Raw genomic sequence first — 26,525 nt, 5'->3', positions numbered from 1 at the left:
ATTTTTTTTCATGGCTGTGACATTGGCCTTTCATTTTTTTTCATTTCATATCAAGAGATATGGGACTTGAGCTTTTGGGGAGTGGAGATTAGAGAATCTGGACTTTGCGAGGGATGGTTTCAGATGCTCTCCTGCTTTCAGCTGCATTTCTTGCACCTGAATGGCAGGTTTATAGGGAAAGCCCAAGCAACCCTATGCTAAAATCTAGAATGTTTCCTGTAAATGTTAATAAGCAACATTATCAATCACCAAAGAGGCCCCAAGAGATTACTGGTTAAAGTCACTGTATTGTTAATTGTGTGCAGTTGACCACATTGAAGACTGAAATGTTCTATTCATCCACAGAACAGATACAGCCCGGGAAACGCCAATGTAATGTGCCAGTGTGCCTAAATCCTGACCTGGAGGGACAGCCGTTGAGAACGAGAGGTGAGCTGTGTCACAAATCTGACTATAAGAGTGAAAGAGACTGTATATGTCAGTCATCTAGTCACCCAGAAGGGGCTGAAATCTCCTCTTCAGCAGCTCCATGAAGAGGACTCAACTTTGCTCAAACTCTTCCATGACTTAAGAGTGAGTGTATGACATCCCATCTTTGAACATGACTGACAAAAATCTCTTCTTGATAGTGAAGTTTTAAACCTTGGGGCCACACAAAGCAAGCCTAGACTTTCTCTTTTAACTTTTCAGACATTTGAAGAAAGCCACCAGTTGCTTATTTCCTCAGTCTTTTCTAGGCCACACAGCTCTGGGTCCTTTGGCGTTCCTCCTAATTACATATTAGTTTCCCATAGTATCCTGTATCTACTTCTCTGAGCATGTTCATCTTATGTATGTTCCTTCTAGATTATTGAGATCATAGATGGACAGCTTCTTTTCAGCTATCTGAAACCGAGCGAAATGAACACTTGACTTTATGCTAATTGGAGGAGCAAGCTGAGAATAAATCTATGCTAAGATAATCAGAATATTAAAAAAATTTTTTTTTGGCCATGCTGTGAGGCATGTGGGATCTTAGTTCCTTGACTAGGGATCAAGCCTGTACTCCCTGTATTGGAAGCATGGCATCTTAACTACTAGATCGCCAGGAAAGTCCAGAATATGTATTGTTAAAATTCATCTTATGTCTAGTTAATTGTTACTTTTGCTCTTTTTTTCTCCAAATTTAGAAGGCAGGTTAACCTATCATTGGTGAAAACCAGAAAGCAAAAAAGAATTATGACCACATGTCTTAATGAGTCCCATAAATCAAGCAGACCTATTGTTTTGGACCATGTCACTTCTGATTCTCCTTAGGAATGAATGAGGAGACACTTAACTCCAGCTTTGGATAAGATTTATTTGGCAGTGAGTAGCAGTTGTATCCCTTGTATCCAACGAGATGAGACTTCTCATTCATGGGCCTAGGGAAACCTTTAAAAATTTTATTTTTTTAATTGGTGGAAAATTGCTTTACCATGTTGTGTTGGTTTCTGCCATACAACAACATGAATCACTCATATATATATATATATATATATATATATATCCCCTTCCTCTTGAGTCTCCCTCCCCTCCCCTCCTCTCATCCCACCCTTCTAGGTCGTCACAGAGCACCAGGCTAGGCTCCCTGTGTTATACAGCAAGTTCCCGCTAGCCATCTGTTTACACGTGAGAGTGTGTATACGGCAATGCCACTTTCTCAGTTCATCCCGCCCTTGCCTTCCCCTTCTGTGTCCACAAGTCTGTTCCCTGCCAGGTTCACCGGTACCATTTTTCTAAATCCCATATGTATGTGTTTGTGTGATACCTGTTTTTCTCTTTCTGACTTACTTCACTCTGTATAAGAGGTTCTAGGTTCATCCTCCTCACTACAACTGACTCAAATCCGTCCTCTTTTATGGCTGAGTAATATTCCATAGTATATATGTGTCACGTCTTCTTTATCCCTTCATCTGTCAGTAGGCATCTAGGCTGCTTCCATGTCCTGGCTATTGTAAATGTTGCTGCAATGAACACTGGGGTACAGGTGTCTTTTAAAATTGTGATTTTCTTAGGGGATATGCCCAGTAGTGGGATTGCTGGGTCATATGGTAGATTTATTCCTGTTTTTTTTTTTTTTTTTTAAGGAATCTCCATACTGTTTTCCATAGTGGGAAAAAATAACTGCAAATGAAACAATTGACCAGGGATTAATCTCTAATATATATAAACAGCTCATGCAGCTCAATATCAGAAATAATCTGATCCAAAAATGGGCAGAAGACCTAAACAGACATTTCTCCAAAGATGACATCCAGCTGGCCAATAAACACATAAAAAGATGCTCCATGTCACTAATTATTAGAAAAATGCAAATCAAAACTACAATGAAGTATTGCCTCACACCAGTCAGAATGGCCATCATTGAAAAGATCTACAAATGATAAATGCTGGAGAGGATATGGAGAAAAGGGAAAGCTTTTATGAGCAGAAGTCAGGGATGTTAAACAAACTCTGGTGCTTGACCATGACCTAGGGACGCAGTCAGTAGAAGCAAAAGTGGAATGAGGTAGTGAGAACAAAGACAGAAAGTCTGTTTCTTGGTGAACTGAAAAATCCACTGATAACTAGGGGACCAAGGTGTGCATGAACACTTTGAGACACACCAACACCTTTATATTTTCTCCAAGACTCCCAAAGGGACTTTTGTCAAAATGTCCAACTTTGAAGCTAGGCTTTGGAGATCTTCTCTCTCTCTCTCTCTTTTTTTTTTTTGATGTCTTTTTAAAATGTTTTCTTTATTATGGTAAAAGTCACATAATATAAAACATACCATCTTCATCATATTTACCTGCACAGTTCAGCGGCACTGCGTACATTCGCGTTGTTGTGCAGCCCTCAGCATCATTCATCTCCTGAAATGAGACTCTGTCCCCATTAAACACTAACTCTCCATGCCTCTACCCCCACCCCGGGCCCCTGGCATCTACTAATGTACTTTCTGACTCTATGAACTTGACTATTGTAGGTATCTTATATAAGTAGAACCCAATGGCACTTGTCTGCACCTAGTGTATATTGGAATGCATTTTTAATACATGTCCTGCAAACATATAGTAGGAGGTTTCCTCTTCATTCAAGTTTCTAACAACCTTCTATGTCTGTTCCCGAATTCCATATAGAGTACACTTTGGATATTCAGTAGATGAACAGTAGTGGTAGTATCAGAAGTGTTGCTAACAACTAGGGATAATGGAACTCCCTTTAATAATGCAGGCTTTGTTGTGACTTGGTTATAACAAAAGAAAGCTGAGCTCAATGGCTTCCTTTTTGCACTGCCCACCTGCAAATATTACTCTGCTGCCTTACCATAAGCAGTATTTAGAAATCCATTGATTCAGCTAATGTTGCTATATAGGGGCCAATATCTCATAACCTATCTGCTTTTATAAATGACTGTCATAAATATTGCATTGTACATTCTGTGTTGACATATGGAAAAATAAATCACGAAGCTATTGTCAAAAATATCTGTTCCTTGGCGTTTGTATTGGGTAATGATTGGTTTGAAACCTCCCAAATGACTTTGCTTCCCTTTTTTTTTTTTACTTGCATTGTGATTTCTGTGTAAGTAATAGCAATTGGCAAGAATCTTTTGAAACCCTTGACTCAGAGTTGTTTTTTCTTTTTTTAAATCAATTTCTTACGTTTCTAGTAAGACTGCATATATATCACCATGTATCTTGTGGGCTGAGTTTTCCCACTTTTAGCACAGACGTTTTGGCACCTGGTAGATATGGAGTGAAGAAATGTGGAGTAGTGGATTTGAACCTTCTGTGTTTTGGTTTCTTGAAGCAACTTCATTCTACTTACCTAACTGTTTTAATAATCAATCACATCTTCTTTTATCTTGGCCCAGTTCTTGCCTTTTCTATTATTAATTAGTTTATACTTTTGCTAGTAATAACTATGTTGCTTTCATTCAAAGCATCATCCTTATGAAAAAACTGAAGACCTTTGTTAATGATACAATTGGGTATACTTAGGAAAGTCTGTTAGATCAGACAGAGCTGATAAATACAGTAGCAAAATTCAGATTCCATTTTGGATCTTCAGAAGTGACATAAGGATATTTTCAGATAATTTCCTTTGCCATTGGGGTCTGAAGGTCTCCTTATGAACAGATTTTGTAGCCTTTGATCAGACGAGGGAGTCTCTTTGAAGCATCTTGACTCTGCAAAGGCTTTGATATTACTTTTTTTCTCCCTCAGGTTGAAGCACCTTGTCCACTTGATGATGTTTCCAATATTTTTACATTGCTTCCTTTAGATAACAATTCTCTGAATCATTTGCTCTTGTTCAGTTGCTCAGTCATGTCCGACCCTTTACGACCCCATGGACTGCAGCACACTAGGCTCCTCTGTCCATGGATTCTCCAGGAAAGAATACTGGAGTGGATTGCCATTTCCTCCTCCAGGGTATCTTCCTGCCCCAGAGATCAAACCCATGTCTCTTATGTCTCCTGCATTGGTAGGCGGGTTCTTTACCACTAGCACCACCTGGAAAACCCTTAAAATGATATGCTAACTGCTAAGTTGCTTCAGTCGTGTCTGACTCTGTGTGACCCCATAGACGGCAGCCCACCAGGCTCCCCCATCCCTGGGATTCTCTAGGCAAGAATACTAGAGTGGGTTGCCATTTCCTTCTCCAAAATGATATAAGCCAAACAAATCACAGTCTTTCTTGAATGTGTTTCACTCTTGATGGTTTTTCACAATGAAATTGGGCTGTGCCTGTTACATCCTGTGAAGGGGATCTTGGCAGGATTTCTAAGAGGAGAACGGTGCTTTTCCAGGCTCTGAGCAACATGCATTTATTCACCAGTTGTCTTTACTGTTTATCCAGGGGCCACGAAATCCAGCCTGCTGTCAGCACCCAGCATTGTGAGTATGTTTGTGCCTGCGCCTGAAGAATTCACAGACGAGCAGCCGACGGTGATGACAGACAAGTAAACTCACAGTTATTTTCTTCACTGTTTACAGAGTTTGAGAGTTGGCTCTCCATGGGTGTGAGAAAATATCAGAGGAGCATGCTATGCTTTTAAGTCATAATTTGTTCTTCAAATGGCTGTAGCCGTGAGTGTTGTTATTTTAGAAATGCAGTATTGTATGAGCAGCTTTTGTTTATGCCAAGGCATTTTTCTTTTTTTTTAATTTGGATTTATGCAAATGATGTCCACTTACTGATTATTCCTAGCAACAACTTCACACCCATAAAATCCCCCAACCAGAGATTCTAAATTGTTAGGGTGGGACTAAATTTGAGGCTTGATTCTTTTTCCCATCCTGCTGGCAAGATCCATTCTCTGAATCTCAGACTGGCTATGTTGCCTCTTGTTTGTCTGCCTTCAGTATCCCCAGATTTCTTACAAAATCCAAATGCTTTAGCTTATTATAAAAGGCCCTTCAGGTTGTGAACGTATGGACTTAACCAGTCCTCACCAGGAACTCTTTCTCTCCACAAATTCATAGGTGCCCTTCTCTCTATACTTTCTCTGCCTGGTGAACTCCTGCTCATACCTCAAAATCCAGCTTAAGGCAAAGTTTCTCTGATTTCACAAGGCAGAATGCATCATGCCATCCTCCAGGTTTCCATAGTATTTGATACATCTCTCTATTCTACCACTTGGCACACTGTATTTTAATTGTTTAGTTGTTTGTACACACATGTTTTGTAATAGATTGTGAGTTCCTTAGCGACTTGGACTCCTTCCTCTGTATTTTGTAGTTGAGCTCCCTGTACATTGCCTGGCACATAAATGTTGTTCAGTAAGTATGATAAAGAATAAGACTTGTAGGATTTCAAGCTTGGAGAGATCTCTCTTGGGCTGAGGAGGCTTCCTGGTAAAGGTGAGCCAGGTGACAAATGAGTAAGTTTGTGATAAAAAGGGAGGAAGGTGAGGTTGGAGGGGGTGGCGTGAGGATCCTTGCAGTTGGTCATAGCTGGCTATCATTACTGTAGAAGGGAAGGGCCTATCTCGAACAGCTGCCTTAGAATGTCCACATGGGGAGCACCTACTTGCTTGTGGAGGGCTCTTCTTAGCTCCTTCTTTGGTATAATTTCCTCATTTTTGTGTCCTCCTCCAAGACTCAATCTTTTCTAATTGTCTTCCCGGTTGCTTTTGTTGGGGGAACTCGATTCATTGGGTTCCATGACAGCTTATGGAAAAACACAAACAAACTTTTGGCCAATCTGATATCTATTTTTTACTTACAGAAGTGAACTTTGTATTTAAAAAAAGTCAATTTGTAAGGAATGATATATATATTATATATATACACACACACACATGCACACACACATATTTTGGAAAGTTTTCAGATAGAAAGTCACAGTAGCAATCGTAGGTCTGCTCCCTTTGCTTTTTCTTAGTAGACTTCCCTTCACTTTATAAAGCTGCCCAGCCACAGCTGAAAAAAAGAGCTCTGCTTTCATTGAGATGAAATTAACTGAACCTACCTTAGATACAGTGAAGAGCAACAAGTTGGAAGTTCCTTAAGAGCAAGGGCCATTATGTTTTTATAGACTATACTCAGTAGGTGGTGAGTTCATAAAACTGATCTGAGTGAGGTTTTCTATAGGGTTCTATTGACTATTCTTTCACTCACAAATAGGACATTTTTAGATCTGAAAGTTTAGGAAGGCTTCCATTTGTGTCTAGAAATTTTTCACTTTTAATTTCAACCAATGAAAAAAAAATCTGTTTATTGATTATCCCTGGCAATAATTTTACATACATAAAATCCCTCAACCAGAAACCTCAAATTATTAGTCCAGTTGGTGGTTCTTGTAAAAGGGATCAATAATGCTTGTGTAGACCAGATAGCTGTGAGTTGAAAGACCATTTTCAGTGATCGGATGAAGCTTCACGGTCTCTTCTGTGTGTGCTACTTCTGTGTCTAAGGTGAGACTAGTGTTCGAGTGTCTGATTTATTATTAAAAAAGGGCCACTGACCTCCTTTGGGGGATTTTTCCAACTCTCACAAAAAAAAAAAAAAAAGGCTGTATGCCCTTATATCTTGAAACCATTGTCAGCTCTCACAGAAAGCATTCCTCCGTTTTCTTTGCAGATGCCATGACTGTGGGGCCATTCTGGAAGAATACGATGAGGAAACCCTGGGGCTGGCCATTGTGGTCCTCTCCACGTTCATCCACTTAAGCCCAGACTTGGCAGCCCCCTTGTTGCTGGACATCATGCAGTCTGTGGGAAGGTGAATGTCAGCTTCTGTTCTGATTGGTAGAAAGGAGCCTTACTCAGTCTATTAACCGTCAGTTCAAGGTGAAACATTTTGTAACCTTACAGATCCTTAATATCTGTGGGATCAACTCAGACTAATTTCACAAACCGAAGAGACCAAATTTTTGGTTGAATTCTACAGCCATGTAGGGTCACAAATCACAGTATCAGAGTGGAGCTAGAGGAAACTGCACTAAGACCCTACTGGTTCGTTGTTCCCTGTTGCTTTGTGAGCCAGTGTGTGTCATGGCACTGAGAACTGTGAATTCCTCATACTAAACACTTTTGTTACTTTTAGAAGTTGTTACCTCTCTTTGTCTGTTTTAAGATAGGTTCTCTACGCACTTTGTAATCTGGGGGTGGCTCACTTCCCTATGCAACTTGGGGCACTGTCATATGAAGGGATAAATGGAAGTATAGCAGTTTTATACTTCTACTCAGAAAAAGGAAGGAGGCGCACATTTGGGGAATAGAGCCTTCAGCCTGACTGATTAAAACTTAGCTGCTCAGAGAATTTTCATATAAAGAAAATTCCATTTAGTACATAGGACATTAGAAGAAAAGTGCTATATTTCATGGAAGTAGAGTTCAAATTCAGTAACAAATTGTAGTTCTAGCATACACAACCTACAGGAGAGGACTGCATTAGATTCCACATGAATGTACTGGGGCTTCCGTGGTAGTTCAGCAGTAAAAACATCTGCCTGCAATGCAGGAGATGTGGCAGGAGTCATGGGTTCAATCCCTGGGTTGGAAGAGCCTCTGGAAAAGGAAATGGTAACCCACTCCAGTATTCTTGCCTGGAAAATCCCATGGACAGAGAAGCCTTTTGGGCTATAGTCCATGGGGTCAAAAAGAGTCAGACATGACTTAGCGACTAAACAACACCAACAATTGAGTATCGTGTCCAGTCTGTGCTAGCAGAGAGCTAGGTCTTTAGGCTGCAGGCATTGCACCTGCCTAACTCTTGCCTGTAAGTGCTTTGTGGCTTAGTTGTTGAAGAGGACTGTGATGTGTGGGAAAACTGAGTAGCTATAAAAGATAGAACATCAGTAAGAGCTGTGCTGAGTGTGTGTGCTGAGCGCTATGGGAGTTCAGGATGGAAATGATTTCTTAGCGAAAAGTCTCTATGAAGGAGGTTGGAGAAAAAACTGGATTCTACAGATTCCTGGTATTTTTTTAAATAAAAGCTTTTAAAAATGTCTGGGTCTTTGTTGCTGCACGCGGGCTTTCTCTGGTTGCAGTGTGAGGGCTTCTCATTGTGGTGGCGTCTCTGGTTGCAGAGCACAGACTCTAGGGCAGAGGCTCAGTAGTTGTGGGACATAGGTGGAGTTGCCCCAAGGCAGGTGGTTATATTCCCGGACCAGGAATTGAACCCATGTCTCCTGCATTGCAAGACAGACTCTCAACTACTGGACCACAAGGGAAGCCTCAAATTCCTGGTATTTGATGGAGGAAAGAGAATAAATATTAATGGAGCTAAAATTTAATCTTTTTAATGAAAAAAAAAAAAGAGATGATTTTAAGTTAAAGACAAACAGGGAAGCATTAAAATCCCCTTAGATGTGTATATTTTGTGCTGTGCTTAGTCACTCAGTTGTGTCCAACTCTTTGCGACCCCATGGACTGTAACCCAACAGGCTCCTCTGCCATGGGGATTCTCTAGGCAAGAATAGTGGAGTGGGTTGCCATGCCCTCCTCCAGGGAATCTTCCCAGCCCAGGAACTGAACCGTGAGCCACCAGGGAAGCCCAAGAATACTGGAGTGGCTAGCCTATCCCTTCTCCAGGGGATCTTCCCAACCCAGGAATCAAACCAGGGTCTCCTGCATTCCAGTGGATTCTTTACTAGCTAAGTTACCAGGGAATACCTTAAGTGTATATAATCAGAGATGGTGTAACTATTCCACCTCTAATACTTAGAAATAGCCAATGTGTAAAGTAAGTGATGAACACAGAGAGATAAGAAAAGATAAATTATTTCATTTAAGCCCTTAATTTTAACCTAATCGTAATAAACATGGAATAAATGTTATCCCAGCTATGAGTACGACTTGTGAAATTGGAAGGTTTTATTAATGCAAGGTCATAATTCCTATTATTAATACTTTTCAGTTTTAGAACAGATAGAATTATTGCTCTGGTCTTCTACTATCTCCTTGAAATAGCTGATCTGCTATTATGATATATTTTTAGATACTTAAGTGTACAAATGGTGGTCCAGTGGTTAATCATCCACTTCACTGCAAGGGGCATGTCTTCCATCACTGTTCGGGGAACTAAGATCCCACGTGCTTCAAGGCATGGCCAAAAACACCCCCAGCCAAAACAAAACATGTAAATCTCTACCTCCTTTGGACAGACAATCAAGAGACAGAGAGAGCGTTAAAGCAAGCTGCCATGGTTCTTAGCAGCTAGAACTACTGATAAAGCAGATTGAGTAGTCATGTGGTTTAGGGTTTCCTCAGTTCAGTTCAGTTCAGTCGCTCAGTCACGACTTTTAAATAGATTTAAGGGACTAGATCTGATAGGGTTTCCTAGCATGCCTCAATTCCGAATGAGGTAATGTGGATTTATGAACACTTAATTTATTTATTTTAGTCCCACAGGAACTATTTCCAGCATGTTCTAAGAGTGTGTATGTTCAGCACATTCATTTCATCACACAAGACTTTCTGTATGATTTCATTTTTTTGCTCTCTACTTAGATCCCTCTTAATCTACTCACCGCTTTTGCTAGATGCCGCCTACAAGATTACATTGACTGCACCCTTCTTTACTATTGATTTCATTTGCCAGTGCTTACCTATTCACTGTAGTGTCATTAGTATGGAAGAGCCAACTGGGAATGGTGTCTGGTGTTACCGGTGCTGGACCCTCTGTTCTTTTCCAAATGCAGTCTGAATTCGAGTCACTGTTATGGTCTTAAATAAATAAAATTTTAGCATTCTCCATGTTTGTTTCTTCAATATCTTACTGATCAAGACACGTTTTACTAAACCCATCAATTTAATATACTCTTCTTTCTATACATCTAGAGTATTTCCATTTATATAGAACCATGTAATTGGGACTTCCCAGGTGGCGCTAGTGATAAAGAACCCATCTGCTAATACAGGAGACATAAAAGACTCAGGTTTGATCCCTGGGTGGGGAAGATCCCCTGGTGGAGGGCATGGCCACCGACTCCAGTATTCTTGACTGGAGAATCCCACGGACAGGGGCAGGCTATAGTCTATAGGGTCACGAAGAGTCGGACACGACTGAAGCAGCTTAGCATATTGATTACTTAACCTAAAAAATTTCTCTTCCCAAGATGTCTTTTCAACTTAACAGTTAGCTGACAAATTCCTTTATTACACATTTTCCTATCTTCTAGAGGTTTTTATAGTTTGTGGCTTATTTGTGGTTAGGTTTCAGAAGTTGTATACAAAGCAATGAATTTTTAAAATTAATTTTTATTAGAGAATAGTTGCTTTACAATGTTGAGTTAGTTTCTGCTGTACAGCAAAGTGAATCAGTTATACAAAGAAATGAATTTTGAGTCGAGTTAAAATGGGGATAGGGCTTCCGTCATAGCCCAGTTGGTAAAGAGTCCACCTGCAATGCAGGAGACCCCAGTTCGATTCGTGGGTCGGGAAGATCCACTGCCAAGAGGATAGGCTACGCGTTCTGGTATTCTTGTGCTTTCCTTGTGGCTCAGCAGGTAAAGAATTTGCCTGCAATGCGGGAGACCTGGGTTCAATCCCTGGGTTGGGAAGATCCCCTGGGGAAGGGAAAGGCTACCCACTCCAGTATTCTGGCCTGGAGAATTCCATGGACTGTATAATCCATGGGGTCACAAAGAGTGGGACATGGCTGAGCAACTTTCACTTTCAGTATAGGGGTGGACTAGGTCAAATACTGTTCTGACATCTGTTAGATTTGGTTGCAAAGGACATGCTTGTAGATTGCTGGGTGATAGTCAACTAACTCAACTAGTATGCCTCATCACGGAAATATCTGATTTGATGTGGAAAGCAGAGTTCAGAAACCGGATTAAGTTGAACCTGGAGGCTGACCCCTGAAAGGATCTTCTGTCCCTGCTCAAGGGAATTGTCAATGGTTTTACATGCCCCCATCTAAATGGGAGCTGCAGTGGGGCATACAGTACTGTTGCATTTTATCATGAAAGCATGACCCTCATGTGACTCTGTTTACTTTATTTCCTAGATTGGCCTCCAGCATGACTTTTTCTAATCAAGCAGAAAGGTAAGCTCCTTAAGTGAGTCAGAGCTCACTTTCTTTTTGCCCCTTGTGCATGTTCATCCATTTCTAAAACACAGGTGTGTTTACCATGAGATGAATATTGTTAATGTTCATTTGCATCTCCAGAGAGCACACATTCATTTTGCGTTCATACCTTCATTTATTCACTCATTTTAGTCAACAAATACTTTAAAGTCTAGGTTTACACTGGGGGTAAAACTGACGTGATTCCTGCCTTTGAGGGGCTTAAAGTCTATCTGGGAGGCAAACATGAATTAAATATTTGCATGAATTTATGATTATAAACTGCTAAATGCTATGAACAGAAAGAATACTAAGACTTGTATGTGCCTGTGTGCATGCATGCTAAGTTGCTTCATTCGTGTCTGACTGTTTGCAACCCTATATGCATGAGGTAGCCCACCAGGCTCCTGTGTCCATGGGATTCTCCAGGCAAGAATACTGGAGTGAGTTGCCATGCCCTCCTCCAGGGGATCTTCCCACCCAGGGATCAAACTTGCTTCCTTTATACCACGTCTCCTGAATTGGCAGGCAGGTTCTTTACCACTGAAAGTGAAGTGAAAGTGAAAGTTGCTCAGTCATGTCCAGCTCTTTGCGACTCTACAGACCATATAGTCCATGGAATTCTTCAGGCCAGAATACTGGAGTCGGTAGCCTATCCCTTCTCCAGCAGATCTTCCTGGCCCAGGGATCGAACTGGGGTCTCCTGCATTGCAGGTAGATTCTTTACCAGCTGAGCTACCAGCGGAGCCCAGATTCTTTACCACTGGTGCTACCTATTCAGCAACTATTTATGGAGTGACTGCTAGCAACTGAGGATGCCCTAGTGAACAAAAGAACAAATCCTGGCTCTCATGAAACTTAGATTCTAGTTGAGGAGGCAGACAATGAGCTAATTAATAAAAAAGAAAACTGATAATTTAATATCATTTAGTACTAAATTCTATGAAAAATAATCAAGAAAGCCCAGGAGATAGAGAGGGGTAGAGGTGGTATTTTAGATATAGTAGCGTTTCTGAGCAAATGATATTTAAATAAAACATAAGATAGTAGGAGAGTGCTCCACACAGCAATTTATAGAAAGAATTTTCCTGGTGGAGGAAGCAGCACATGCATACGCCCACGTAACCCAAGGGCTTCCCAGGTAGCTCAGTGGTAAAGAATCTACCTGCCAATTTAAGCTGTTCAGGGGACGCATTTTTGATCCCTGGGTTGGGAAGATCCCCTGGAGTAGGAAATGGCAACCCCATTCGTATTCTTGCCCGGAGAATCCCATGGACAGAGGAACCTGGCAAGCTACAGTCCATGGGGTCGCAAAGAGCTGGACACGACTTAGCGACTAAACAACAGCAAAATTTCCAGGTTCTTGGTCTTTTCACTGATCCGTACATTACGCTGCCACCACACTGTTGGTTACTGTAGCTGTAGAGTAAATCGTGAAGTCAGATAGTATGAATCTTCCAACTTTGGTCTTCCTTTACAAGAAGATTAGTTTGGATATTCTAGATTCTTTATGTTCCATATAAATTTTAGAATTAGCTTTTCAATCTGGGGAGAAAAAGCCTGCTAGGACTGTATTCAAACTATAAGTCAATCTGAGGATAAATGACCCTATAAAAATATTGTCTTTTAATTCATAAACGTAATGTATACTTTCATTTCGTCTTTGTTTCTCTCAGCAGTGTTTTGTGGCTTTCCCTGTAGAGATCTTGCATAACTTCTGTTAAATTTACTACCAGGAATTTTGTTTTTTAAAGTCAGTGTAAACGGAATTAAAAACTTTTTTCATTTTCTTACTTTCTGCTGCTGATATGCAAATGTACTATTTTTTTTTAAACACTGTACTGTGATAAACTAAATTCACTTAGTTGTAATAGCTGCTTTTTAGATTCCTTGAAATGTAAACATGCTTGTATGTAAAAAATCATGTCATCTGTAAATAGTGACAGTTTTACCCCTTTCTGATTTTTTATACCTTTCTTTGTTATCCAATTGCAATGACTAGGACCGCCAGTACAACAATAAAGATGTGATTGAGCATCCTTGCCTTGTTCCTAATCTGACAAGAAAACCATTTGTTTTCTCACCATTAATTATGTTTACTGTAGGTTTTCATAAGTGCCCTTACCCAGACAGGATGTTCCTTCTATTTCTAGTTTTCTGAGAATTTTTTTTATCATGAATTCATGTTGAATTTTGCCAAAGGCACTTAAATAATGGTATGTGTTTTGCACTTTTTTCTTTAAGATATTAAGTTCCATTCATTGAGTTTTGAATATCAAGTCATTCTTCTATTCTTGGGATAAATTATTTGGTCGTGGTCAATCATTCTTCTTATGTATGTACAGTTGGATTCAATGTCCATGAAGACTATTGGTTTGTCCTTTTTCTTTTTACTTCTTTTATGTTCCTTCTTGGCTTTTGTTCTGTTTTATTTTGTTTTGTTTGTAATGCTTCATGTGATTTTAGCTTTAGGGCTTTGCTAGCCTCATAAAATACACTGGGAAGGGTTCCCACCTCTAATTTTTGAAAGGGTTTGTGAAAACTTGGTGTCATTTCTTCCCGAAGAATGTTTTTGACCTATAAGTTTGAACCAGCATATCAGGGTAGACAGGCAGAAAGAACCATTTAGGTAAGAGAGACTTTTTATGAATTATCTGTCTGGGCCCTTTGATTTCCTCTATCTTCCTTTCAGCCACTCAGCCAGAATCACCTCTGGGAATGTCCTTTCTGATACTTTGTGAGATTTTTAATGTTTTAATCTCATTTATTTATTTGTTTTTGGCCACACCATGCAGCATGTGGGGCTTCCCCAGTGGCTCAGACAGTAAAGAATCTGCCTGCAATGCACGAGACAGGGGTTCAATTCCTGGGTCAGGAAGATCCCTTGGAGAAGGAAATGGCTACCCACTCCAGTATTTTTGCCTGGAGAATCCTACGGACAGAGGAACCTGGTGGGCTACAGTCCATGGGATCGCAAAGAGTTGGACATGACCGAGCGATTAACATGTGCAGCATGCGAAATCTTAGTTCCCTGGCCAGGGGTTTAATCCGTGCTCCCTGCAGTGGAAGGGCAGAGTCTTAACTCCTGGACTTTTGGGGAAGTCCCTTTTCTGATACTTTGGTCTAAAGGAAAAGGGCGCATAATTATCTCTTGGCTCCCTGTTTTGACATGCAGAGGTGGTGCAGAGGGTAAAGTGAAAAACTGGATATATCAAAGTCCTAACCTTTTTAAAAGTACCAGTTCAGAGGCCCCAAGAAAATGCACCTGCTCTTCCAATAAGAATGAACATCTCTCTCCCTGCATTGTTCCTTGGAGGTGCTCACTCTCATAGCCAAGGACACTTTATGGGAGGATCTTACTGATAATCCCCATCCCGAATTCTAGTCCTGACTCTGCCACCCTCTGGACGTGTAACCTTTGTTGTTGTTGTTCAGCCACCAAGTCATGTCCAATTCTTTGCGATCCCATGGACTCCAGGCTCCTCTCCACTCTCTCCTGGAGTTTGCTCAAATTGGTGTCCACTGAGTCAGTGATGCTAGCTAACCATCTCATCCTCTGCCACCCTCTTCTCTTTTGCCTTCCATCTTTTCCAGCATCAGGGTCTTTGCAGGTCACCTTTTCTCTCTGGACCTGGGAACCCTCATCTGTACAGCAGGGTGGCTGGAATTAGTCTGAGACCAACTCTGGCATTATCTGGTTCCCTCTTTCTAAAAGCTTTTTGTTAATAGCAATTCCACGGGACTAGAATATTTCATCTCATCAATGCAAGTGACAATGAGTTATTCCGTAAGAGGACGGTTGTGCATGTGAATAAATAAGTAAATAAGTATCTGAGCTCATGCTCAGTGCTCCAAGATTCCTTGCTCTTTTCTCTCCCTGCTCAATCCCAGCATGATGGTCCCCGGCAATGCAGCTGGGGTGGCCAAGCAGTTCCTGCGCTGCATCTTCCATCAGCTGGCTCCCAATGGCATCTTCCCACAGCTGTTCCAGAGCACCATCAAAGGTAATTCATCCACGGGGTGGCTGACACCACAGACCTGGCTAGTTGCTGAAATGCGAACGCTACTAAATCTGACCATTGACTTTCCAGACGGGACTTTTTTACGGACCTTGGCCACATCTCTGATGGACTTCAACGAGCTGAGCTCTATTGCTGCTCTCAGCCAGCTCTTGGAGGTAGGTTTGCCTTGTCGAAACTCTAAGCCCTTGTTGAAATCGCTTCTGAGAAAGAAATTCAAAGTCATTTAATTTAAATATCAAAAATTTAAATGTTAAATTAGATGCTGAATAATTTAATATGTGAAAGCTTAAAAGATAAAAATGGCCAATGCATAGAATAGTCAGTTGGACACTGCTGTTTAGTGTGGATGTACTTAAAGCTTCTGGACCCCTCCACTAAGAGGTGGGTGCCAGCCTCTGAGCTCTCACTTTCAGCTTTCAAAATGTGTGGTGGATAAAGCCATGTGCACTACATTATGTGACTTTAGATTCAAATTTCAGCTTCACAGCTTTGTTTATCTCAGAATCTGGGTTCAAAGTCTGCCTATTTTCTGTATCTGAAGACAGAGTGGAGTCAGTTCTCACCTCCACAGCTTGTTCGTTGTGTCACTTAACTTGGAGTCTGTTTCTCTTCCTCTACTTATTAACTCTTTCAGTTACCTTGGATGGTTGGCAGCTTGCCTTGGGGACTTTGCTGTTCCTATAATGTGTGTGTTAATCACTCAGTCATGTCCAACTCTTTGTGATCCCATGGACTATAGCTCTCCAAGCTCCTCTGTCCTTGGAACTTTGCAGGCAAGGGTACTGGAGTGGGTTGCCATTCCCTTCTCCAGGGGATCTTCCCAACCCTGGGATTGAATCTGGGTCTCCTGCATTGCAGGCAGATTCTTTACTATCTGAGCCACCAGGGAAGTGTTTTAAGAGAATGGGCAAGTTTCCTGAAATTCAAATTTGGAGTAAGAGGAACAGCCATGGAGAGTTTGTGTGTGTGTTAATCACTGCTGGTAGAGATACTAGCAAGCATCATTCACTTTGTCTTCTGAACACCTGACCACGCCAATTGTAGATCCTGGGAAGATATTTCCAGTTTTCTGCTCACGTTTCACCTTTTCTCACTGAATCAAAAATCACAATTCCGCCTACCCCCAAGTTTCTGTAGATTAGTCCACTTTCCTCTGTACTCCTGCCAGGTACAAAGCTTACATACAACACATGTTTTTAATGTGAGTATATGATTTTTAAAGAACTGATCTTCACCAAACAGCTGTCTGAATTCCCACACCATTTCAGCAGTTGATTGCCTATGCTTTTGTGTTTTTAGGGTCTAAATAACAAAAAGAATTTACCAGCAGGGGGTGCTATGATACGCTGTTTGGAAAACATTGCTACCTTCATGGAAGCTTTGCCCATGGATTCTCCTAGTAGCCTCTGGACCACGATCAGCAATCAGTTTCAGACATTTTTTGCCAAGCTGCCTTGTGTTTTACCTCTGAAGGTAAGCTGAACCCAGGATTTCATTTCAAATCACTTCCTTACTGTTTGCAGGCCACCTGGTCTAGGAAGATTTAATGTTTTGTAAAGGGCTAGAAGGAATCTTTGTTAGCCACAGAGTAGAAAGTGTTATTGAGATTTTCTCTCCAAATGTTGCAGAATGACAGTAGTATTCAGTGGGCATTCTGACTTAGTGATTTCATGTTTCCAGTTGGTTAAAAAATAAAAAGTTCAGGAAGACATTAGTAGATTGTGTTTATCTCGAAAATGTTCTCAAATGGATATTAAATGAATTTGTAAGTAAATAGTTTCATCTGAAAGGAGACTAGACATATAATGTCAAGCTTCAATTTTAGAGAATTATCTAAAATTTTGTGTTTGTGAATAAAGTACTTGCAAGACCAAGATGATATTTCTGTTTGACGGCTTTATGCCCGTCCCCACCCTCACTCCCTACCCAGTGCCATGCCACCCTCCAGAATACCACACAATTATCTAGCTGGAAATCTGGTAGCCTAAGGAACATTTTCAACATGAGCCCATTCAGTGCAAACACAGAATCGTATACTGTTAAAACTGGAAGAGACCTATAAACACCATCCTTTTTGATACTCCCATTTTCCAGACGGAGAACTGCGAATTCAGAGAGATAGTGGCAGTGAAAAGACCAGAACTCAGGGCTTCTGGCTAGTGTCCTTTCCACTAGTGGACTCAGAGTCATTCTCAGACAAGAGTGATTTGAAGGAATTCAGGTCTCCATAGCAGGGAGAAAAGAGGTGGCTGGTGGTGACCACTATTATGTCTTTGAACCTCATGGGATCCACAAGCTTTTTGTGCTTTATCCAGATCACAGAATGAAGATATTCAACTCACAACAAAATAAATCACTTGTTGATCCGCCAAGTGAAGTTTCATGTTGGCAGCACCACTTCTGAAATGAGTATTACATACATGTAACATGTTGTTTTTTTTTTTTTTAAAATCCAACCGTCTCTGATAATACATTTTTCTTAATTGACAGATGTGGAAAAGATAACCTTCAATAATGTCTGTGAGGATGATAATTCAGGGGCCCTTAGCTTGGTGTGTTCTGTTTTCTGAGTCTGAAATTACTGTGAAAAGCAGGAATGCTGAGGTCTTTAGCATCTCTCATGTTCTCTGATCCTTGTCTATCCAGAAATCTGAAGTAGTTGAATAAGTCCAGGCAAAGAGGATGAATACCTTGAAACTATGTATGTTTGTAGCTACTGTACAGATACACTTAGGAATACAAGTGCATGCATTTTAACAAGACCACATGGATCCTCTCTAGGACCGGAGAGCCAGTCAGGGCCATTCATTGCTTAAGAGCCACACACTAGTAAAGAGGGTGAGGGGCAGGCACGGCAAATTTGTAAGCCTAATTTATTGCAGCCCTGTCCAAAGGGACCCTGACTGCAAGGTGAACGAGTAGAGTGGAGTGAGATGAGAAGGAGAATTGAGATTCTTGAGAACTAGAAAGCACATCCTTGCTAACGGGATCAGCTGCTACTGGATTCCAATCAGCTGTTATTTGAGAATGCCTTCTTTGTGTTGCTCATCTCCCCACATTTTCCAGGATATTTCCTGACTTCCTTCGTAGGTCACTATGGGGACCTGATGAGCAGCTGGTTTTCAGCCCCTAGTCTAAAGTAATGTAAATGTCACATCAACTCCTATGGGTATTGAGCAGATTAAATAGAGCAATGGTTTTCTTAGAAGGTTCTTGTGAAATGCTTTCAGAATTTATCTGAAAACTCACTCTGCTGGATTCTATCTGGGCACTTCCTCTGACCATCCTGTTTTGTATTGTATTTATTCTCTGGGGAAAAGATTAAGCCATTGAGAGACTTTCTGTAGTTTGTTCTCATCAATTTAGAGAAGTAGATTTCAAACTTCAGTGTGTATCAGGGCCCCTGGTGGACTTGCTAAAAGTCTAATTCCTGGGCCTTATTCTGAGAACTTCCAGTTCAGTGGGATTGTGACCTGAGGGTTTGCATTCCAACTAGTTTCCAGGTAATACAGATGCTGCTAGTCCATGCATCACACTTGAAGAACCACTGACTTTGTCTATACTGTCTTAAAGAGGTTAAAATTCTACACAACTGCAGAGATCTGCTGTTGCGATATCATTAACCATGTTAAATAATACCATTGCTTATTCTCGCTGTAATGCTTTTCCCCCAGTCCCAAATATTATGTAAAAAGCACATTTTGAGGTGGAATCGTGCCAAAATACGGTGCTACTTGATTTGTGAGGCATGGTTTTCGTTTGTAGAAATTTTACTGCTTTCCCCCAGGTTTTTGTTATGTCTTTTAGTAGCAGAGAAAGGACAGATTAAACATTCTTTACTTGGATTAATAACTTCAATGATTTTAAATTGATCTAAATAGGTTTTTTATTTCAACATGGCCTTTCACAAATTATTCTACCTCTTTAGAACTGGGCACATTTAATATCAATTAATATTATTTAATTGTTTAACTGTTTAATGAATGGCTTAATTATTTAAAGCTAAGAATTCTCTTTTTTTTCCCAACATGAATGTATGACATGGAAACCTGTAAGAAGACAGATATATTTCAGATATTTTTCCTAACATAAATTTGCTTGGAGAAAACATATAAAGCAGAAGATGTATTAAGAAGAGTACTGACTTTTGTTTTTTTGTATCGGTTCACAGTGTTCTTTAGACTCCAGTTTGAGAATTATGATTTGCCTCTTGAAGATACCCTCTACCAATGCCACAAGGGTATGTATGTTTCAGAAAAACATAGCTAGTTGGTTATGCAGTTATTTTTTAATTGCTTTTTATTGGAGTATAGTTGCTTTACAAGGTTGTGTTAGTTTCTGCTGCACAGCAAAGTGAGTCAGCTATGCATACACATATATCCCCTCTTTTCTGGATTTCCTACCCATTTAGGTCACCATAGCACATTGAGTCCTGAAGAAGGAAATGGCACCCCACTCCAGTACTCTTGCCTGGAAAATCCCATGGACGGAGGAGCCTGCGGGGCTGCAGTCCATGGGGTCACTAAGAGTCAGACATGACTGAGCGACTTTACTTTGACTTTTCACTTTCATGCATTGGAGAAGGAAATGGCAACCCACTCCAGGGTTCTTGCCTAGAGAATCCCAGGGACGGGGGAGCCTGGTGGGCTGCCGTCTATGGGGTTACACAGAGTCGACACGACTGAAGTGACTTAGCAGCAGCAGCACATTGAGTCCAGTTCCCTGAGCTATGCAGTAGGTTCTCACTAGTTATCTATTTTATACATAGTATCAAAAGTATCAATATCCCAGTCTCCCAATTCATCCCCACTCTCTTTTCCCCCTTGGTATTCAGTTGTTTTTTAACCCCACAACCACAGGCATGTAATAATGCTGAAGAGATAGTTATCACATACTAAATGCTTCACTTTCAACCTTTTGAAAGTGCCTAATATGAAAAAACTCTAATAGATCACAATATTATTGGTTCTCTTAGTCCTGGGCCTCATCTACCAGTTCATCCCCAATACCATGATCTAGATGATCCTTCCATATACAGATCTCTTTGCATGGGTTCCTTGCTTAAAATCCTTGATAGCTTCTCCCTTCTTTTAAGATAATGTCCTGATTCCTTAATGGAGCATGCAAGAAGGTACTTCATTAGCTTCCAAGCCTACCTTTCCAGTTTAGTCTTTGGCTAAAGGAGATCAGTCCTGGATGTTCATTGGAAGGACTGATGTTGAAGCTGAAACTCTAATACTTTGGCCACCTGATGCGAAGAGCTGACTCATTTGAAAAGACCCTGATGCTGGGAAAGATTGAGGACAGGAGGAGGAGGGGACAACACAGGATGAGATGGCTGGATGGCATCACCGACTGATGGACATGGGTTTGGGTGGACTCCGGGAGTTGGTGATGGACAGGGAGGCCTGGCGTGCTGCAGTTCATGGGGTCACAGAGAGTTGGACATGACTGAGCAACTGAACCGAACTGAACTGAACTTGTCCCATCCCCATGCTTCCTGTGTACTTTCAGAAGTACTATCATCATCACGATCAAAACAACAACTAGTATTGGTTGAGCACTTACCATATGGCAGACATTGTGCTAATTGCTATACATTAACATCTTATTTAATTTCATACGTCCTTGCCTTTGCTTAGGCTATTTCCTTTGCCTGAAATGCTTTATACCCTTATTGGAGACTAAACTCCTTCTTATTCTTCAAGATGAGATTTTGAATTCCATTCCAATTTTAAAATGGAAAGCTCAGGGCTTCACTTATAGCTCATTTGGTAAAGAATCTACCTACAACGCAGGAGACCCTGGTTCGGTTCCTGGGTTGGGAAGATCTGTTGGTGCAAGAATAGGCAACCCACTCCAGTATTCGTGGGCTTCCCTTGTGGTTCAGCTGGTAAAGAATCTGCGTGCAATGCGGGAGACCTGAGTTTGATCCCTGAGTTAGGGAAAGGCTGGAGAAGGGAAAGGCCACCCACTCCAGTTGGCCTGGAGAATTCCATGGACTAAACAGTCCATGGGGTTGCAAAAAGTTGGACATGACTGAGTGACTTTTGCTTTCACCAGTTTTAAAAAGGCTCACATTCTCTGTAGCAGCTTTGTTAGATCCACACTCTGTCAAGATCCACAGTACCTGATAGAGCTCCCTGTATTAGCAGCTATCCTGTCGTCTCTCCAGTGAGCCTGTGAGCTTTACAAAGTCCAGCACTATGTCTTATTCACTTTTGTATTCCTGGCTACTTTTCCAGGCTGCGTTATATGTAGTAATGCAGTAGTTTGTATTGCAATGGATTGTAGTTACTAGAAGTACCAAGTAGTTGCTGCTGCTGCTGCTGCTGCTGCTACGTCACTTCAGTCGTGTCTGAGTCTGTGCGACCCCATAGACGGTAGCCCACCAGGCTCCCCTGTCCCTGGAATTCTCCAGGCAAGAACCCTAGAGTGGGTTGCCATTTCCTTCTCCAGTGCATGAAAGGGAAAAGTGAAAGTGAATTCGCTCAGTCGCTCAGTCATGTCCAACTCTTAGCAACCCTATGGACTGCAGCCTACCAGACTCCTCCATCCATGGGATTTTCCAGGCAAGAGTACTGGAGTGAGTTGCCAGTGTGCACCAAGAAGGCACATCCCTTGTAACTTTTTACCTTGACTTTGCTTACATAGACTCATGGAAAACTGCAAAGATATTATTTAGTCTAGTCTTTTCATTTAGAGATAAGGAAATAGGATCAGAGAAATGACATGTTTTGACCAAGGTCACATAGCTGCTTAATGGAAGATTTGAGACTTAAATCTAGGTGCTTTGATTTCAAGTTTTTTGTCTGTAGTACTGTACTGCCCCAATACCATGTTGCTTTACTAGATAAAAGAGCAAGGTTCTATATAGGTTCAATCCAGGTTTCTTCTTTTGTTTTTTTTTTAACCAATAAGGATGTGTTATGTATCAAAACAGACATATTTCTCTCCCCAGTCATCCATTATTAGTGTTTCAAGGCAACAATATTTATACAGAGCAAAGAATACTGAATCAATAGTACTATTTTAAAGAGTGTCTTTAAGATTTTCTATATGGAAAGCACTACATGTTTCCTTTGGGTTATATAGATAGCAAACATAATTTCTATCCTCAGGGGCAGCTAGCATGTAATGAATTCATTTTTGTATCCATAAGGGAAAGGACCCCAAAATGCACAAAATCTTTGATATGGTCATTCTTTTCCTCAGAATCTACTCTAAAGAAGCAAAAGCAAATTTCATGCAAAAATATATTTATTGAGATCTTTTTATATAATAAAATCTGACTTGTGGCCATTAAGATGGATCTATATGAAGAATTAAATAGCATTGGAAATTTCAGATATTACTATCTTAACAAAACATATTATTATATCTGTGCAAGATTTCAACTGAGTAAGCTGGTGTGTAAAGAAGAAGAGAAATATATCAAAATGTTATGATGGGAATACGGAGGACTTATTTCCTTATCTTTACTTTTCTACAGATCCTCCTTTTGCACACTGAGCATGTGTTACTTTTATAATCCAAACAGTTAGGACCATAGAGGTTGAGAATTAGCAGAAGTTGCAGCATGAAAGTCCTTTGGAGTCCAATTAAAATCCTGTCTTCCCTATAGAGCAGCTCTCTCTCTGGAAGATTGCCCCCATTCAATAGCTGTATGGCCTTAGGCAAGTTACCTGCCTACTTAACTATCTCAGCAGCAGAATGGGGATATTAAAGCTTCAGAGATGTGCAGATCATAGCCAACAATGATGAGGGGCTTACTGTTGCCAAGTGCTTTACATGCATCAGCTTCTTTAATTCTCACAGAAATACTGAGATGGAGGTAATTGTTATCCTCATTTTACATGGGAGAAAATGAAGTCTAGAGATGTTAAATCACATATTCAAAGTCACAGAGAGCTAAAGTGTGCTCTCTGTGTAAAATTCTAGAGTGTGTGTCATTAATTATTATAATATATTATCTCCCTAGGATTTTTAAAAAGAATTTTACAAATGATGAAATAAATGATATAAAAGCATCTAACTCTGCCTGATACTTAGTAGGTACTCAGGAAATGTTTCCAAACGACTTAAGAAAGCACATTGATCTATAACTGACTCTTTATGGGTCGGATTCAGAAGGGAAAGTGGAAAATGGCAATGCTTTCCTGGTAAACACTGGTAGGGATCTGGGTCCTGATGAGCTTTATTAAGCTAATAGTCATTTGGTACTTAAATGCAAGGGTGGTTTTCGCTACTTAACTGAGATGACAGATTTCTAGAGGAGCTAGGTCTGAAGAGCTAGGGCTTCCCTGATAACTCAGATGGTAAAGAATCTGCCACCAGTGCTGAATACTGTGGTTCAATCCCTGGGTCAGAAAGAACCCCTGGAGAAGGGAATGGCCACCGTCTCCAGTATTCTTGCCTGGAGAATCCCATGAACAGAGGAGCCTGGCGGGCTACAATCCATGGGTTCGCAAAGAGTTGGACATGACTGAGTGCTGAAGAACTGATGCTTTTGAACTATGGTCTTGGAGAAGACTCTTGAGAGTCCCTTGGACTGCAAGGAGATCCAACCAGTCCATTCTGAAGATCAGGCCTGAGATTTCTTTGGAAGGAATGATGCTAAAGCTGAAACTCGAGTACTTTGGCCACCTCATGCGAAGACTTGACTCATTGGAAAAGACTCTGATGCTGGGAGGGATTGGGGGCAGGAGGAGAAGGGGACGACTGAGGATGAGATGGCTGGATGGCATCACAGACTCGATGGACGTGAGTGTGAGTGAACTCCGGGAGTTGGTGATGGACAGGGAGGCCTGGCGTGCTGCGATTCATGGGGTCGCAAAGAGTCAGACACAACTGAGCGACTGAACTGAGCTGAACAACTTTCATTTCACTTTGCTTAGGTCTGATTAACTTATAAATGCCTAAAGATTTAGAGAAATAGAACGAGAGATTCTTGCACAGACATTACAGAGTCTTGATTGCTTGGGGGTGGGTATGAGGATAAGATTAGAGTTAGGTTGGTTTATAAGTGATGCCACTTGGAAAGATGGATTTTTTTTTTTGAGCAATAAAATGATTAAATCATGTTCTTTGAGCTACTGATTGACGATTCAGTTCTTGTTAGACCAACCAGTTTGCTATAGTAGCCACCTGGCAACAGATTTTAAATTAAAGAATGATCCCCATTAGTTAAAGTGTCATTAGACTGTAATTCCTTTTTTTTTTCATGAAAGAAGCAGCAATAGATTTTTTTGGCCCTAATCTCATTGCAGAGTTTGTTGGAACCATTTTCAAAACTGCTCAGTTTTGTGATTCAGAATGCCGTCTTCACATTGGCCTACCTGGTGGAGGTGTGTGGCTTATGTTACCGAGCTTTCACTAAGGTAAGCTTGCATGTTTGTGTGTGTCGTGGGAAACTAAAAACTAGTAGAAACATATTCTTTCTAATCAGTATCAAATCCCCCTTAGGTGAGTTGCCTCAATATAGTTTAAAATGAATAATTCTACTGAGGTCTAATAAAAATCATTAGAAGGAAACACTTTGTACATACAAATATATAACCTGTATGTTAAATATGCAAATTTGGAGAACTGAAAGTCAAATGGTTTACAGGAGAAGAGGTATTTTGAATGAAATGAAGTAATGGTCTAAATGACCTCTGATGTCTTTTTCAAGTTCACCATTCCATGATTAGTGGGCAAGTCATCAGCACATATCAATTTTATACCCAAAGTAGAAAAATATCAGCCTGTTATTTGTAAAAGCCAGTGGAGAGCTCCTTAATTCTCATCATGTGTCTGTCTCCCCAGTTCTGGGTTCTTGGTCTCTGAGATTGTAATCTCATCTTTTGTCATCTTGCTTTGATAATGGTTTCTCTATTGCATTATCTTTAGTATCCCCTGCCCCACTACTGAGGAAGTGGAAAAGTACTGCTTGCCCAATGCATATAGCAGCCTTGTTGGTGCTAGAAAAGCAGAGGGCAGGGCAAATAGAGAGCGTGTTTGTCCTTAGAACAAAGTGTCAATGTTACTTCTCTGACTTCCAAATTATTCAAGTTTATTTTCAGTGGGGTTTCTGTGTCTGCTGTTCCCTCTTAAACATTCAGAATACGCCTTTGTTCATGTTGTCCACTTCTACAGGCCCTTTATTTTTTCATAAAAATCTAATTTTATATCAAGATTTTATTCTATTTAAAATACTTGTCTCCTTTCTTACCATCGTGTATCCATTCTGCCATGTTTTGTGATAATCTTCTGTTTAATCTTTCTGACTATAAACTATTTATTACTCTGCCTGGAGCAATATGTTTTCTAACTACCGAAAAAATCAATATTTTTTTCTTCTTTCAAATTCTTCATGAAAAATAGCTTCTTTTTCTTTTTTTTTCACTTAAGAAAATAGATCTGTAAGACAGCACCAAATACAGTGAAAAGATATTCTATTTTTAGAAGTCACTTTATTTCTTAATTTTCTTTATGTTTGATTTGTTTAAATTACATATATATATTTAGAGGAAGAACCATAATGAGTTTGTACTTTCTACATTGTGTACTATAAGTACTGATTACAGCAGACCTTCCATTATTTTGAATTCAAGATATTCTTGGTTTTGAATATTCGTCTTGCATTTTATCCCCTTAAAATCTGTCATAACTTCAGGGGCCAGTCATCTATCCTTCCTTATTCTGAAACTCAAATGACTGTTAGTTATAGAAAGCTTTGATCTAGGGTGTTCCCACCTTCTTCATAAATAATGAGACACTGTAAGAAATAGTTAAAGAAATAGCAGTATCTAATTGAGTCTTTTCCCTTATGTAATCAAAAGAAAAGGGACGGAAAGGTAAGCGCTTTGGAGACTTTTCTATTAGGCATTCAGGCAGTCTTAATAACTTGACAGCTGTCCCACTTAAAATGCTGGAAGTGCTGGATGAAATGTAATAAACATGATTTTAAATATATAGCTAATTTTATCAGAGT

The 26,525-nt window shown here is 40.4% G+C and overlaps 1 protein-coding gene across 1 annotated transcript in view; it reads left to right on the top strand.

Moving 5' to 3' along the window:
* UNC79 (unc-79 homolog, NALCN channel complex subunit) overlaps nucleotides 1-26,525 on the top strand; it is a 220,807-nt gene that overhangs the window by 151,390 nt on the left and 42,892 nt on the right. Inside the window, exons 33-41 of the mRNA XM_040256595.1 lie at nucleotides 346-429; nucleotides 4,867-4,969; nucleotides 7,092-7,232; nucleotides 11,469-11,507; nucleotides 15,420-15,532; nucleotides 15,620-15,705; nucleotides 16,850-17,023; nucleotides 19,722-19,790; nucleotides 24,820-24,930. Of these exons, the coding sequence (XP_040112529.1) occupies nucleotides 346-429; nucleotides 4,867-4,969; nucleotides 7,092-7,232; nucleotides 11,469-11,507; nucleotides 15,420-15,532; nucleotides 15,620-15,705; nucleotides 16,850-17,023; nucleotides 19,722-19,790; nucleotides 24,820-24,930 (920 nt within the window). The remainder of the gene's footprint in view (nucleotides 1-345; nucleotides 430-4,866; nucleotides 4,970-7,091; nucleotides 7,233-11,468; nucleotides 11,508-15,419; nucleotides 15,533-15,619; nucleotides 15,706-16,849; nucleotides 17,024-19,721; nucleotides 19,791-24,819; nucleotides 24,931-26,525) is intronic.

The sequence above is a fragment of the Oryx dammah genome, unplaced genomic scaffold (assembly GCF_014754425.2).
Source record: "Oryx dammah isolate SB20612 unplaced genomic scaffold, SCBI_Odam_1.1 HiC_scaffold_16, whole genome shotgun sequence".
In the NCBI taxonomy this organism is placed as follows: domain Eukaryota; kingdom Metazoa; phylum Chordata; class Mammalia; order Artiodactyla; family Bovidae; genus Oryx; species Oryx dammah.
This window is presented reverse-complemented; position numbering and strand designations above follow the sequence as displayed.